Source organism: Corythoichthys intestinalis, chromosome 20 (assembly GCF_030265065.1).
Source record: "Corythoichthys intestinalis isolate RoL2023-P3 chromosome 20, ASM3026506v1, whole genome shotgun sequence".
NCBI lineage: Eukaryota > Metazoa > Chordata > Actinopteri > Syngnathiformes > Syngnathidae > Corythoichthys > Corythoichthys intestinalis.
In genome coordinates, this window is record NC_080414.1 from 31,974,234 (window position 1) to 31,991,018 (window position 16,785).

A 16,785-nucleotide genomic window follows, 5' to 3' on the forward strand; every position below is an offset into this window, starting at 1 on the left:
TAGAGAAGATCTGTGTGGAGGAGCAGGCTAAGATCCCCCTTGCAGTGTTTGCAAACCTGGCATAAAAATTACAGGAAACGTTTGACCTCTGTAATTGCAAACAAAGGCTACTGTACCACATATTAACATTCATTTTCTCAGGTGTTCAAATACTTATTTGTACCTGTATCACACAAAAAAATATTCAAAAAATCATACATTGTGATTTCTGGATTTTTCTTTTTAGATTATCTCTCTCACAGTGGACATGCACCAACAATGAAAATATACACAAACACCAAACAAAAAGTAAACGTATGCATCCAGTTTTGGAAATCTTTATGTGGACACGTTAAACAATAGTAAAAACATTTTTGTAACAATTAGCTTGATGATGTCACTGCTACATGCATTACCTCATTCTCACTAGGTAACAGATCTGATACAAAGATTAAGCACAACAGCAAATAAATACGAACCCAAGTTTTGGATTTAATCATAACATTTTATTTATAGCCACATGTTTCAATTACATGCATGGTGTTGATTTTTTGGCTCTGGACTGGCCCGGAAAGAGCAGACGAATGTTGCGCACGCAGTCAGCGGCAGCGTTGCGAACCTTCTCATCATCAGAGCCCATGAAGTGGATCAGAGGCTGCAACGAGTACACAAGAGAGAGGTTTGGGCTGGCACGGGGAACACAGACAAACATTGGACTCGCTCGTCTGTAAGAGACAGTTTTATTGCAACACACTTGTCTGCAGCAGACCAGTGAATGTACTGTATGAACCGTGTGTGTTTTTGCGTGCAAAGGGCACGCGAGCTCACATTTTCACATAAAAGCCACACGGAGAAGGCTTGACATTAAAACCTGAGCATGAACCACATCACTCAGCTTCCTTGCCGCCTCTTCAAAGGTCAGATTATATCTATCTGACTATTATAGTGGCTTGTGTAATGGAACGATTTATAGATTACACTGCATTTTCCACAATCACAATCTTTTGTTCACACAAAAATGAACAGTTTAGAGATTTGCTTACTGCTAGGTTTTTTTTGTTTTTTTTTTGTCATGTAGGAGCAAGTGAAAAGAAGCAATCTCACTATATTTAGAAATAGAAACCACTGCTGAGTGCTATGTGTTTTTGAGAAGATGAGTTCCCCCCCTCCTTCTGTTTTATCTGGAGTGAAATCACTACATTACGTTTGCGGGTAAATGTGGGAAAGAGTCAAAATAAAAGTAAATGTAAGCATAAATACTCTGGCGCAATGGATAAGTCTAAATTTATTCAATGTGCTTCTTCCTAAATTCCCTATGGCAAGCCACTGAGGAAACCAAGCCACAGTCATTTTGAAAAAGGTTGTTTACATCAATAATAAAGTGAAAACAATACATTCCCAAAATGAACTGAAGGTACAGTGCTGGCCAAAAGTATTGGCACCCCTGCAATTCTGTCAGATAATGCTCAATTTCTCCCAGAAAATGATTGCAATTACAAATGCTTTGGTACAAATGCTTCATTTATTTTGCATGCAGTGAAAAAACAAAAGAAAATGAAAAGAAAAATTAAATCATTATCATTTTACACAAAACTCCAAAAATGGGCCAGACAAATGTATTGCCACCCTCAGCCTAATACTTGGTAGCACAACCTTTAGACTAAATAACTGTGAACAACCGCTCAATGAGTTTTTTCCAATGCTCTGCTGGAATTTTAGACCATTCTTCTTTGGTCAACTGCTCCAGGTCTCTGAGATTTGAAGGGTGCCTTCTCCAAACTGCCATTTTCACATCTCTCCACAGGTGTTCTATGGCAGGGGTCCCCAACGACAGGGCTGCAGACGGGTACCGGTCCGTGGCACATTTGGTACCGGGCCGCGCAGAAATAATAAATAATTTATTTATGACTGTATTCTGGCCGATTGACTTTGGCCTGTGCCGCTTAACACACCAATATCCCTGCCTACTCTAGATATACAACCACAGGATAGAAGGTCGTCATAGAAAGGTATTGATTGGACTGTTAGCAATACATCTTGTTTTGTATATCTATGTGCGCTTGGCCTCGATAATAACGTATAACGTAGGGCGGGCACATCACATTTGTTCCCAGAAACAATTAGCCCCCACACTAGAATGACTGAAAAACAGACGTCTTTGGACAGATTTTTTACGGGGAAAAGGGAACCTGACGGGCCAGAAGATGACCTCGAAGAAAACAAAATCTATGCTTCCCAATCATTAAAGACCCACAAACTGCGAAGGAGTGGATTCGTGACCCATATGTGAATAAACCGAGTGGTTCGAGCATGTCTGTGCAACAGGAATATTTGCTTGTAGAGACCGCAAATGACGTCGACCTTAAACGTACATTTGAGACAACAACTCTACCGAGGTTCTGGATTAAAGTCGTTTCGGAATATCCTGACATGCTAGGAGCACACTAAAAACTGTGGTACAATTTCCAACATCGTATCTTTGTGAAGCTAGCTTCTCTCACTCTCCCATCTTGTCAAAACGAAACAAGCTCAGGCCTCCCACTGATTCAGCAGGTGAGTTGTATTTTCCCTGCACTTAACGCGACGGGGCTAAAAACAAATGTTATTTTACATTTGCTGTATTTTTCTGCCGCACATTAACGGTGTTCTGACAAATTTGGCATGCGCGTAACGTTAAAAATCAACGCGAATACAGCGATTCTAAAGTACACACTACAAACTTTCTTTAAAGTGATCCTCGATTTTAAAGACATGTAGGCTCTAATAAATCACAATTGTTCTCTTGTATTAAAATATGTCGTTAGAAACACATAAAATGTTAAATCAATGGAAATATTTTATAATATTTAGGGCATATTTTGACCGATAGTTGGCGCCATGTTCTGCGGGCGCGGAGTGATGACGTAGATGATATTTTTCCAATCGTGTAGCGTGTGTACAACAACTGTGTATTACTGGCTTAACTCGCGAAGTAAAATGCCACGATGTGCTGCTTATGGATGCAATTTCGAGTCAAATGGAAACAAGGAGAGTGATGCGAGTCTCCACAAATTTCCTGTTGACAAGAAGAGGAGAAAGGTTTGGGAAAATGCCTGTAGACAAGCAAATCTTCCCAAACAACCAAGGCTTTGTTGTCGCCATTTTTCTCCTACCGCGTTTGAGGATTTTAGTAGATGACAACTAATGAAAGATCTCATCGGAGCGGCTAGATATAAGCGCAGACTAAAACCAAATGCTGTTGCAACTATTTTCCCGCACAAGAAGCCTCAGCCTGCTCGGATATCGAGTGAAATGCGCGCAATGAAGCGAGACGGACGAGACACTCTGGCCGCCCTCTTAAGCACCCAAGCCGCTCCTGTCGCTACAGCGGGAGGCGAACCTTCGGGCGTACCGCTAGTCACAGAGGAAGCTAATAATTCACCTCTACTGTCAGTTCATCAGGCAGTGTGTGTTCAGTATTCAGCTAATATGAGTGATGCTGCCACTCAAACTGATCAAAGCACGTCCAATGCAATTCATTCAATGCAACACAAATGTCCCAACCCCATTAATAAAGCAATAAATTCTCATCGCCGGAATGGCATACATGTGAAGTCAAAATCCATTTTAGGGGACTCCCTCTGAAAGCTCATCGCGAGAATGGCAAGAGTGCCAAACAGTAATCAGAGAAAAGGGTGGCTACTTCGCAGATACTAGAATATCACACGTTTTTAGTTATTTCACCTTTTTTCTAAGTACACAATACACACGTGTGCATTTGTAGCAAGTTATAACAGAATTCACCGGCGGAAATTATGTTGGCACGTTGTGTGGTTGGGGGGGGGGGGTACTTTGTGAAGGGAACAGCTGGAAATAACTGTTACCTTCCGCGGGTCGCATGCCAGACAGACATTGCTATTTCTTGCAGCCTAAATGTCAATAAAACAACGCGGATTAGCTCCGTGGTTTGATACTCCGCATCCTTCCCTAGCTCGCCACACATTCATAGTTTTATTGCCTTCAGTGAGAGTTTATAATGTCAATGGTCAAGAAAATAAAAAGGCACGAATGCCAATGTGTTTTGGCCTGTACTGTATGTAAAGCATACGACAGCTCTGGATGCTAACAATCTACACAATTATATTGGAATGAGTTTGATGACGCAATAACTCACCTTGAAGATCTGCTGACAAAAACCTGAGTTCTCGACAACATACGCTCTCTCGCTCCGTTGTCATCGAGATGCACTTGCCGCAAGTACACCAGAAGTTTAGCCCAACTCTTGCCTCATCAGGTATTTCTTGCTCTGCATTTCGCCTTTGCTGCTCGTCTTGTGAACGACCGACAGTGCTGTCGTGCTCTTCACTTTTCCGCTCTAGTTCAAATTGGAAGGGACGAACTGACGAGATGTTGCTAATGAATGACACGCTGAAGTCGATAGAAGTCCGGCAGCGGGATTTGTGACGTCACAGCACTGCGACGTCAACAACCATGGCGAACAATCAGTTAAAATAATTTTACAAATTTTATTAAAACGAAAACATTAAGAGGGATTTAATGTCAAATTATTATAACTCATACTAAGATGTATCTTTTAAGAATTACTTGTCTTAAAACTAGAGGATCACTTTAAAGAAAGGAATATTAAGTTTGCCATGTTAACTGCACACAACTGCTCGCAGGTCTCTCACTTTACGACTTTGCCGTGTCGTTAAGCATTAATTATGCCATTTTCGTGTTGCACATGTATGTTTATGATGTAAATAGTTTTTTAGCATTTTAGTAATGTTGGATAACATTGAGAGTCCAACTGAGTATAAAAGAGGGCTTTTTTCACCGCCACAAAAGCTTTGGGAGCAAAATTTTATAAGGGTGCAAAATTTGACAGAACACCGGTCCGTGAAAAAAAGACCCAAATCACACCGGTCCGTGGTGCAAAAAAGGTTGGGGACCCCTGTTCTATGGGATTCAGGTCTGGACTCATTGCATGCTACAAACCATTTTCTAGTGCTTTTTGAAGTGTATTTTGGGTCATTGTCCTGCTGGAAGACACATGACCTCTGTGGGAGACCCAGATTTCTAACAATGGGCCCTACATTATGCTGCAAAATTTGTTGGTAGTCCTCAGACTTCCTAATGCCATGCACACAGTCAAGCAGTCCAATGCCAGAGGCATCAAAGCAACCCCAAAATATCAGGGAACCTCCACCATGTTTGACTGTGGGGACCGTGTTCCTTTTCTTTGAAGGCCTTGTTTTTTTCCCCCTATAAACTCTATATTGATGCCTTTTCTCAGAAAACTCTACTTTTGTCTAATCAGACCAGAGAACATTCTTCCAAAATGTTTTTGGCTTTCTCAGGTAAGTTTTGGCAAACTCTAGCCTAGCTTTTTTATGTCTCTGGGTCAGAAGTGGGGTCTTACTGGGTATCCTACCATAGAGTCCCTTTTCATTTAGACGCCGACGGATAGTACGGGTTGACACTGTTATACCCTCGGACTGCAGGACAGCTTGAACTTGTTTGGATGTTAGTCGAGGTTCTTTATACATCATCCGCACAATCTTTTGTTGAAATGTCTCGTCAATTTTTCTTTTCTGTCCACATCTAGGGAAGTTAGCCACAGTGCCAGGGGCTTTACACATATTGATGACACTACGCATGGTAGACACAGGAACATTTAGGTCTTTGGAGATGGACTTGTAGCCTTGAGATTGCCCAAACTTTCTCACAATTTTGCTTATCAAGACCTCAGACAGTTCTTTGGTCTTCTTTCCTTCCTCCATGCTTAATGTGGTACACACAAGGACACAGGATAGAGGTTGATTCAACTTTAATCCATTTTAACTGCCTGCAAGAGTGAAGTAGTTATGTGCCACAAGTAAGTACAGATGCTATTAATTACACAAATTAGAGAAGCATCACATGATTTTTCAAAGGGTGCCAATTCTTTTGTCTTTTCTCTTTTGTGTTTTTTCATTGCAAGCAAAATATATTAAGATATTACTACCAAAGCATTTGTAATTGCAATCATTTTCTGGGAGAATTTGAGCATTATCTGACAGAATGGCAGGGGTGCCAAAACTTTTGGCCAGCACTGTAAAAGCCTCGATGGAAAGCTGTCACACAAATATTTTTTATTACAAAGCGTCATCAAGTTCAACAGTACATTATCAATTTACGTTATTTTGCTAGTTTCTCCCCTGCCTTGGTTTTTGTTCATCTGCTGCCCTCGTTTTGAAATGCTCCCACTTGTGCAGATATTTGAGTGTGTTATTTTGTTGTCTTATTGTCTTACTGCTTTCTGGCTTGGTTTACCCTCAGGTTAGAATTATTAATCCCCGTCAACCTGCTGTCATGGTCCCATTTTGTTAATCCCCCTTTTTACGACAGCATGTTTTTTTTTTTTTATATGTATTTATTTAATAAACCCTTGAATCGGGCGTAGGTTTGCATACGAACGGTGGGACACAACTGCTGAAAGTGCTAGTCCATTTTTCCCCCCCCTTAAAACGCACGTTTGATTGGCTGATGACTTGAACCACCCACCCTACACAAACGCATGCTGACACTCACACAGCCTTGAAAGAAATGCATGTCAACAACATGCCGCCTCATCCGACCCTTTTGAAGAGGAGGGATACAGTATTAGAAGTTTGTTCAGCCAGCAGCTGTCACTGTAAGTAATGTAATAAGACGTCAATGTTGTGGAGGTGGGAAACACACCACTAATTTTGCTACTCAAAGTCCAACCTGCATCAAAGTTAGCATAACATTAAACTGTGTGAACTTGCTAACCTGCAAAACTGAATACACACAACATAATCATATTTAATTCCGATTTACATTATTATTATTATTTTTTTTTTTTTTTGGGATACCGCGAGCTACCCACACTAGTGTTGTGATCGACTGGCTGATCGCGATCGATGTAATGAGCACCCTTGATTTGGCCATTCATTTAATTAGGTTCATATTCGGGAGAAATATAGCTCTGACCCCCGTTTACCCAATGTTTTCGGTCTTATTAATGTCCCGTTGCAGCAAAAAGTTTACATACGGGTTATGCTGTTATATCGTCCCCACCAATGTTGAGACCAAACCAACGCCCTTGGAATGCATCCCTTGGTTGTTGTCTGCTTTGAGGTCCAACTTATGGGCCATTTACATGGTGATGCTGTGACACCAAGATGCAAAAATTGTGTTGCAGAATGGCCCCGCCTTTACATGGTGACAGTGAAAACGAAAAGCGATGACGCAAACTTTTGATTCCGGGCTCCAAAGCGGAAGGATTCCATTGCGGGGATTGCGCCGCCAATAAATGAATGGAACGCTCTTGCTTAAATGACGTCAGCACTCGCACACGTCACTTTAGGCATGCACAGTCGCTGCTAGCAAACATTCAAAACAGAAAACATGACGGAACGATGGCTTTAATTTACTGTTTTTATAATATTTTAAATTTAAATACATTATATTTTTTGTTAAACGCATGGATACCATTGCTTCGGTGTTTTTTTGTTAAGTTTTTTTTATTTTTATTGACAAGCAATGTTATACAATCATTTAAACTTGTAAAGAACAGAAAACAGACAACAAATACGACAGAATTAAATATACAGAAAAACCTTGAATATACAGTGCTGCTCGAAAGTTTGTGAACCCCACAGCGATGGTCAGATTTTTTGTAAAAAAAACTAAAATAACCTTATTAAATGTTAAGTTATACCCAAATCCACAATACTGACATTCCAAATAATGGACTGAAACAAAAGAAATAGTTATATTGTCATTCTTTATTTAACAAAAGTGGTTGATTTAAGAAAAACTCAGATATCATGTGTGCAAAAGTATGTGAACCCCTTCAGTTAATAGGATATTGCGCCTCCTTTTGCAGAGATTACCTCAACCAAACGGTTTCTGTAGTGACTAATCAGCCTCTCACATCTACTTTGGGGGATTTTTGCCCATTCTTCCTTGCAGAACGCAGTCAGTTGAGAGAGGTTTGATGGGCGTCTGGCATGAACTGCTCGCTTCAGGTCCCGCCACAGCATTTCAATGGGATTTAGGTCAGGCCTTTGACTGGGCCAGTCCAGAACACGAATCTTCTTCTTTTTCAGCCATTCCTTGGTTGTATTGCTGGAATGCTTTGGATCATTATCATGTTGCATGATCCACCTTCTGCCAAGCTTTAACTTCAAAACAGATGGCGTCAGGTTATGTTCTAGGATTTGACAATATTCCTCAGAATTCATGATTCCCTGGACTATGTGGAGTTGTCCAGGTCCTGAGGATGAAAAGCAAGCCCAGATCTTGACATTCCCACCTCCATGCTTCACTGTTGGGAGAAGGTTCTTTTGGTGGTATGCAGTGTTGACTTTTCGCCAGACATGGCGGTTTTGGTTGTGACCAAACAGTTCAATTTTGCACCTACATCAGTTGATGAAAACTCTTTTTAATTTAGTCTCGACAACACAACTGTTGAAAAAACAAAAAAAAACTACTGAATTGATTGATTAGGAAATCAGGTTGAAATTATAGAAAATTCCAAAATGTTGAGGGGGTTCACAAACTTTTGAGCAGCACTGTAACTCCAAAATAAAAGGTAGGGGGGTTAAAATAAAAAAAGAAAAACGAAAAAAAAAAAAAAAAAAAACGTCAATGCTTGGAGTGGAGTTGTCTTCCCTGCTGAGGAACTTTGTTGTCAAATAAGTGCATCATTGGCTGTCACCTTGTTAAACTGCATTGTCCAATACTTCATCGTTTTTAAGCGTAATTGCGACATTATTCGAATGGAGACGAGCCATATAAATGCAAACATGAAGTTCATCGTATTCTTGGAGTGTCACCATGTGAACATTCCCTTAGTTTCCACATTTGCGGAACCTTAACCTTACTAGTAACTAATAGTATAGTAATAGTTAGGAGTGGGAACCTCTTGGTACCTCACAATAAGATACGATTTGCGATACAAAGCTTACGATAACGATGATCTGACGATATGGAGATACAACGATTACCGATACATTGGTCAAGAAATTATTCTAGGATATTCTACAAACAACTAATCAACAGAAAAACAAGCTTCTGCTGTGAAGTGGAATGAGTTTATCACTTGTAGACATCCAATCCATTTGAACTGGGAGGGTTCATTCGCTGCCATCCCTCCCACTTCAAACGGATTGAACGTCTATGGCCGTCAGTGACAGCCAATGCCAGGCAATGAGGTCATTTTGGGCCATTTAAGGTCATTTTCCTGTTGATTTTCAGTTACTTCCTGTTGATTTGGGGGTATTTCATGGGTCACTTCCTGTTTATTTTGAATTACAGAGCAGGAAGTGACCTGGGAATCACCCGAATCAATAGGCAGTGACTCAAACTCAACAGGAAATGACCTGTAAATGCCCTAAAATGAACAGCAAGTGAACTGCAAATGCCCTGAAAATTGGACAGAATAACTGTAAATGCTCTGGTTTCGAATGAACAAACGTTCCCAGTCTAAATGATGGGCGTCGAGCACCATTAATGCAGCCTTATAGTTAACTGAGACACTATTATGGTGGTAAGATTTTGGTAGCAACTTGTTGGTTCCCTTAAAAAAAAAAAACAAAAAAAAAAAAACAGTGACACCTTTTTAAAACGAAATCTTGATTCTTGGCAGGAGCATATTGATAACCTTTTGGGATACAAAGTATAACGATAAATCACCATTTCGATATTTTGTCACACCCCTAGTAATAGTAACTAAAACTGCCTCACCTTAACATGATGACAGCGAAAACGGAAGGCTAAGAGGCCGTTTACATGGTGATGCTCCAAGAATATGACAAATTTCATATTTGCATTTACATGGTTCTGTCTTGGTTCAGTCTCCATTTGAGCGATGTTTCAATTCAGAGTGAAAATGATGTAGTATTCATGCCAGGCGTTAGAGGGCAGTGCAGTTTTGCAAGGCGACAACCAAAGTCGCACTTCCTTGACAACAACCTCCTCAGCCCGGAAGACAACGTACACGCACACTCGAAGCAATGTTTTATTTCCTTTTGCTTCAAAAGGCACAAAAATGTGAAAATATATTTAGATTACAAATATTATAAAAACAGTAAATTAAAACTACCGTTCTGCCATGTTTACTGTTTTGAATGTTTACTAGCAGCGACTGCCCATACCAAAAGTGATGTGAGTGCTGACATCATTGAAGTGAGAGCGTTCCAATTATATGGTTGCGAAGCAATCCCTGTAATCGAATCCTTCTGCTGTGGAGGCCGGAATCGTTCCATTTTCACCGTCACCATGTAAAGGCGAGGCCATTCTGTTTTGGTGGCGCAGCATCACCATGTAAACGGTCCATGAAACTGTCAGTTACTCTGGCAACCGAGTCTCTGGATCTAGCCTGGTCAGGAACAGCCTTTACCCAATGGGCTTTAAGCTTTACCTGTCTCCACCCTCTTTCAAGGGGGTGGAGACACACAATTTCATTTCAACATTTGCTCACATATTGCTGCTAAATAAATATCTAATAATATTTGCTTTAAACTAATAATTGAATAATCAATCTTTTCTAACAAAATACAGTCCTGGTCAAAAGTATTGTCACCCCTGCAATTCTGTCAGATAATGCTCAATTTCTCCCAGAAAATGATTGCAATTACAAATGCTTTGGTAGTAAGATCTTGATTTATTTTAGTTGCGATAAAAAAAAAAAAAAACACAAAAGAGAAAAGACAAAAGAATTGTCACCCTTTGAAAAATCATGTGACGCTTCTCTAATCTGTGTAATTAACAGCACCTGTACTTACCTGTGGAACATAACTAAATCACATTTGCAGCCAGTTAAAATGGATTAACGTTGACTCCTTGTGTGTCCCACATTGAGCGTGGAGAAAAGAAAAAAGACCAAAGAACTGTCTGAGGACTTGAGAAACAAAATTGTGAGGAAGCATGGCAGTTTCAAGGCTACAAGTCCATCTCTAAAGACCTGATTGTTCCTGTGTCTACAGTGCGCAGTGTCATCAATAAGTGTAAAGCCCATGGCATTATGGCTAAACTCCCTAGATACAGATGGAAAAAAAAAAAAATGACGATGGATTTCAATGAAAGATTGTGCGTGCGGATGGTGGATAAAGAACCTCGACGAACATCCAAACAAGTTCAAGCTGTCCCGCAGTCCGAGGGTACTTCAGTGTCAACCCGTACTATCCGTTGGCCTCTGAATGAAAGGGACTCTATAGTAGGATACCCAGGAAGACCCTCTTCTGACCCAGAGACATAAAAAAGCCAGGTTGGAGTTTGCATGGCATCATGAAGTCTGAAGACTACCAACAAATTTTGCAGCATAATGTAGGGCCCAATGTGAGAATGCTGGGTCTCCCTCAAAGGTCATGAGTCTTTCAGCAGGACAACGATCAAAACACACTTCAAAAAGCACTAGAAAATGGTTTGAGAGAAAGCACTGGAGACTTCTAAAGCGGCCAGCAGTGAGTCCAAACCTGAATCCCATTGAACACCCGTGGAGAGATCTGAAAATGGCAGTTTGGAGAAGGCAACCTTCAAATCTCAGAGACCTGGAGCAGTTGGCCAAGGAGGAATGGTCTAAAATTCCAGCAGAGCATCGAAGGAAAAATGAATTGATGGATACTGGAAGAGTTTTTTTGCAGTTATTTTGTCTAAAGGTTGTGCTACCAAGTATTAGGCTGAGGGTGCCAATAGTTTTGTCCGGCCCATTTTTGGAGTTTTGTGTAAAATGATAACATTTTTTTTTTTTCACTCTTTTTTGTGTTTTTTCATTGCAAGTGAAATAAATGAACATATTACTACCAACGCATTTCTAATTGCATTTTCTGGGAGAAATTGAACATTATCTGACAGAATTGCAGGGGTACCAAATAGAGATGTCTAATCGGGATGCCAATCGATCGGTTCCGATCACGTCATTTTCAAAGTATCGGAATCGGCAAAAAAATATTGGCCATGCCTTTTTTTAATATATATACAGTGGGGAGAACAAGTATTTGATACACTGCCAATGGGTTTTCCCATTGTGAGTGTATCAAATACTTGTTCTCCCCACTGTATATATATATTTTAATTAAATCGTTTTCTAATTGTATTTAACGTTACAGACTTAATATGTTACACTCATCCAGAGTCTTTAGTTTAGGCTCAAGGTAGGGTTATCAAATTTATCCCTATAAGGGCGGTAATTAATTTTTCCAAAAATGTATCACATTGAAATATTTAACGCAATTAATGCATGCGCTGCACGACCCACTCAAGCATTGTCGCGCTCAATCTGTAATGGCACTGTTTTACCCATATAGAGAGATAAAAGGCAGCGTAAAATGAGTAGAGTGAATTTTGGCAGCCTTTGGAGCCTTTTTTTAATTGGCTAAAGCCTAACAATCCCTCTCCCTTCGATTAGTCCAGTACTTCTCAAATAGTGGGGCGCGCCCCCCTGGGGGGGCGCAGAGCGATGCCAAGGGGGGCGCATGTGACCTCGGGGAACATGTTTTTTTTTTGCCGTACTGGAATAAAGTGTACTTGCACATCCACTCAGTAGGTGGCAGTGGCGCTCTCATTTTCAGAGTGCGCGCAGTATTTTTGAACTAAGGAAGAGCACTGAGCACACACAGACAACAGATATGAAGAGCAGTGTGCCACCGCCGTTTTCGAAAGCCGTTTTCCGACCGGACTCACTCACGCAGCGACCCACTGTCTTGTCCGGTTCTCACGTCGCCGCCCGAGAAGTGCCGTTTTCGGCTTGGGATCGTCACGACGACCGCCCTCACCTACGGTTCTACCTCGGCCGCCGTGAATGCGCTTTTTTCGTGCCGTTTGCCTTTTAGCTTTGACTTTTAATACAGTGGGTGATGATGAAAGACCACTGTTTACTGTGTCTAAAAATAATTATAGCAGACAGCCAAAAGCCAAATCAATTAAAACGCCACTTAAAGACATTAGACCCCAATGTCATTGTTAAGCCGCTTGATTTTTTTCAGTGAAAACGTGCCGAATATTGCCAACAATCATCCTGCTTTGTCAGTGTTATATCAGTAAGCTAGTGAGCATTGTTAGCATGCTCATTGCAAAAATAACTCCACACCATTGCAAAGGAGGTAAATACTGTGAGCAGCAAAAATAAGAACTGTCCTGTCCAAGGACACTTTTTTTTCTTCTTTTACTCAGATTTGTTTTTTCGGTCAAATTTTTTGGCACATTGTCCTCATGAGTGAATGTTTCTAATCAATTTTAATTTGTTATTATTTACTGATTTTATGACATTTTATTTTTCTGTATCAAATGGTCAAAAATGTACCTTGAGTGTATTTTTAGTTTGGCTGTGATTTTTTTTTAAAAATTCAGGCAAATTGATGCACGTCAAGTCTTCTCTGTTACAAACAAAACAATGTTAATAAAGTTATACTTTATTATAAGTTGATCTACGTTACTTTTTTTCTTTAATAGAAAAAAAAGGACACAATGTTAGGCAGATGCGTATTTATAATAGTAATTTTATAGACAAATGATACTATTTACATTGGCGGCAGAGAGTTTGGGGGGGCGCATTTACGTCTTCCTTGGGGGGGCGTGACAGAAAATAATTGAGAAGCACTGGATTAGTCATATCATGGAAAGCAATGCGGGGAATCAAGGTAGCAATTGATCTTTTTCTTAACACCTTATGTTATTTCCCAACGCAGAGAAGATATATCAATTGGTAGCACTACGCACAGTCATGGTTCCACTTCCCATCATGCATTTGGGCATGGCTACAGTATCATTTACTGAAAGCTCAACAAATACACTAGATGGCGATATTTAGTCACAATATACAAAGTCACAAGTCTTTCTATCCGTGGATCCCTCTCACAGAAAGAATGTTAATAATGTAAATGCCATCTTGAGGATTTATTGTCATAATAAACAAATACAGTACTTATGTACTGTATGTTGAATGTATATATTCGTCCGGGTTTTATTCATTTTTTTCTTAATGCATTGCCAAAATGTATATGATCGGGAAACATTATCGGGAATGATTGGAATTGAATCGGAAGCAAAAAAAAGCAATCGGATCGGGAAATATCGGGAATAGCAGATACTCAAACTAAAATGATCGGGATCGGATCGGGAGCAAAAAAACATGATCGGAACAACCCTAGTACCAATACTTTTGACATGCACTGCACATGTCAATGTGAGTGTGCAAGCTTGCTCTCTAAGTACTGTAAATTCAACAATTAGTTCTAGAAATGTTTCATATGCAATGGAAGGTCATGGCCTGTCACATTTGCCTAGCTTGTCCCCATTCTCCCTAACCATTAAAAACTTTGTTCATCCATATTTGAAATGAAACTAAAACCTCACAATGTTCCCATCCCTGCACAATTGTGTGGTAAGCAAACCAGCACAAAAGAACATTCCCAAAGGTTTCAGCACAAACACAAACATAAAGCAAACAATTGCATGACTTTGTTTGCATGTACACAATTACAAGGATTTTACACAGACCAGTGTTTATTCACTTCATCTGGCAGAAGGTACACAGCAAACAGACATGTCAGTTCATGTCAATACAGCAGTGTTGGGAATATGTGAAACATTTGCCCTTTGGTTTTATATGATTTTAAAATAGCATCCAAAACACCTCGTTGAGCAAACTCTCATCCACAGGCTGGAGAAAACATGCAGCATGCTAACAAGTCTCTTTTGTGAGAGGAGAGGATGCCTGAAAGGTGCCAGAGGCCGGGATGTTGCCACCTTCACTGCACGTTATTCAGAAGTCGCCAAATAAGTTCTCCCGAAGCACGCGGCTCCGCTAAGATAAGCGTGTCTCTCTTTGCCGCCCCTTTTTTCCCCCTCAAGCTCGCGCTTTCCCTCCCAGCTGGGATCTCATAGAATATAAAACACCACTTGTTAGATATTCCCCGACTGTGGCGAACACTTTCCGCAACGTTTGAAATTGGGAATCGTGCTCTTTTGAGGTTTTTGCACTTTACAGAACTCCAGTGACCTCCAAGACGAGAGGAAAAGGAAGTGTACACGCTTCATATAACCCCCTCCTTCCTCCCCTCTAAGGCAGTTTGGGAGGGCTGTGCACACGATTGCACATATCCTATCGCACATGTAGGTGTCACAGTGTTAAGTGTGCTCAGCTTTGACCAGCTGCAGGTAGTTCAGACTTCCACCTCCCTAACCTAATATTATGGCTCCATCAGCTACCAGCGTTGCCATGATTCAGGATGTGTGGTTAGCCAAGTTTAGCTGAGAGTCGATGGTAAAGGAAGTCATTGTTAACAACAATGACTGCAACCTTTAGTAAGCCAGAGAGTGTACCGCTACCTTGTCTGTTAGTGAAATGAAAGATGCAAGGAGTATTAAATAAGCAACTTCTCCCTTAGATGCAAAAGTAGGGTGACCACCTGTCTGGTTTTAGGACGAACACATGTAGGCTCTAATAAACCACAATTGTTCTCTTGTACTAAAATGTTTTTAGAAACACACAAAATGTTAAATCAGTGGCAATATTGTATAATATCTAGTACATATTTTGACCAATAGTTGTCCCTATGTTTTGCGGGCCCGGAGTGATGACGTAAATGGGACGTTTCAATTGTGTACAACAACTGTGTATTGCTGTCTAAACTCGCTAAGTAAAATGCCACGAGTGCTGCTTTTGGATGCAATTTCCAGTCAATTTGAAACAAGGGGAGTTGTGGGAGTTTCCATAGATTTCCTATTGACAAGAAGAGGAGAAAGATTTGGGAAACTGCCTGTAGACTGACAAAACTTCCCAAAGACCCAAGGCTTAGCTCTCGCCATTTTTCTCCTACCGCGTTCGAGGCTTTTAGTCGACGACAACTTATGAAAGAGCTCAACAGAGCAGCTGGATATAAGCGGAGACTAAAATCAAATGCTGTTCCAACAATTTTCCCTCACAAGAAGCCTCAACGCGCTCGAAAAGAGAGTGAAATGCGCGCAATAAAGCGCCAAAGACTCTGGCCGCTCTCTTAAGCAGTCAAGCCGCTCCTGTTGCTACAGCGGTAGGCAAACCTTCAGGCGTACCGCTAGTCACAGAGGAAGGTAATATTTCACCTGTACTTTCAGTTCATCAGGCAGTAATTGTGTCTGTTCAGTATTCACCTAATATGAGTGATGCTGCCACTCAAACTAAACCAGACACGACTGATGCAGCGGTACAGTGGCCAGCTAATGCGCGCCGAGGACTTAATATGGACCACCCTTACGTAGCCAAACGTGGGTTGAATGTACAAGACATGGAGGACACTTGATCCCAGGATTTGATCCCTGCAGATGACGAATTTAATGATGACAGTCAGCCACGACACCATTCCGATCCTGACTATCACATGTGTGCATTCATAGTTTTATTACCTTCAGTGAGGGTTTATGTAAAGCACACGACAGCTCTGGATGCTAACAATCTACATAATTATATTCGAATAAGTTTGATCATGCAATAGTTCACCTTGAAGATCTCCTAACAAAAACCGGATTCCTCGACAGCACGCACTATCTCGCTCTTTTGTCACTGTGACGCACTTGCCACCAGTACACCACGTTTTGCCCAACTCTTGTCTCATCAGGTATTTCCTGCTCTGCATTTTGCCTTTGCTGCTCGTCTTGTGAACGACCGACAGTGCTATACTGCTCTTCACTTTTCCGCTCTGGTTCAAATTGGAAGGGCAGAACCGACGATATGTTGGGGTAGCTAACTAGTGACACGCTGGAAGTTCGGCAGCGGGCCATGTGACGTCACCGCACTGTGACGTCAACAAGAATGACGACATATCAGTTAAAATGATTTTA

At 40.9% G+C, this 16,785-nt stretch overlaps 1 protein-coding gene across 1 annotated transcript in view; it reads right to left on the reverse strand.

The window, feature by feature from the left end:
* Positions 1-460: 460 nt before the first annotated feature.
* odad2 (outer dynein arm docking complex subunit 2) overlaps positions 461-16,785 on the reverse strand; it is a 118,393-nt gene continuing 102,068 nt past the window's right edge. Inside the window, exon 23 of the mRNA XM_057824972.1 lies at positions 461-634. Within this exon, the coding sequence (XP_057680955.1) occupies positions 509-634 (126 nt within the window). The 3' untranslated portion in view covers positions 461-508. The remainder of the gene's footprint in view (positions 635-16,785) is intronic.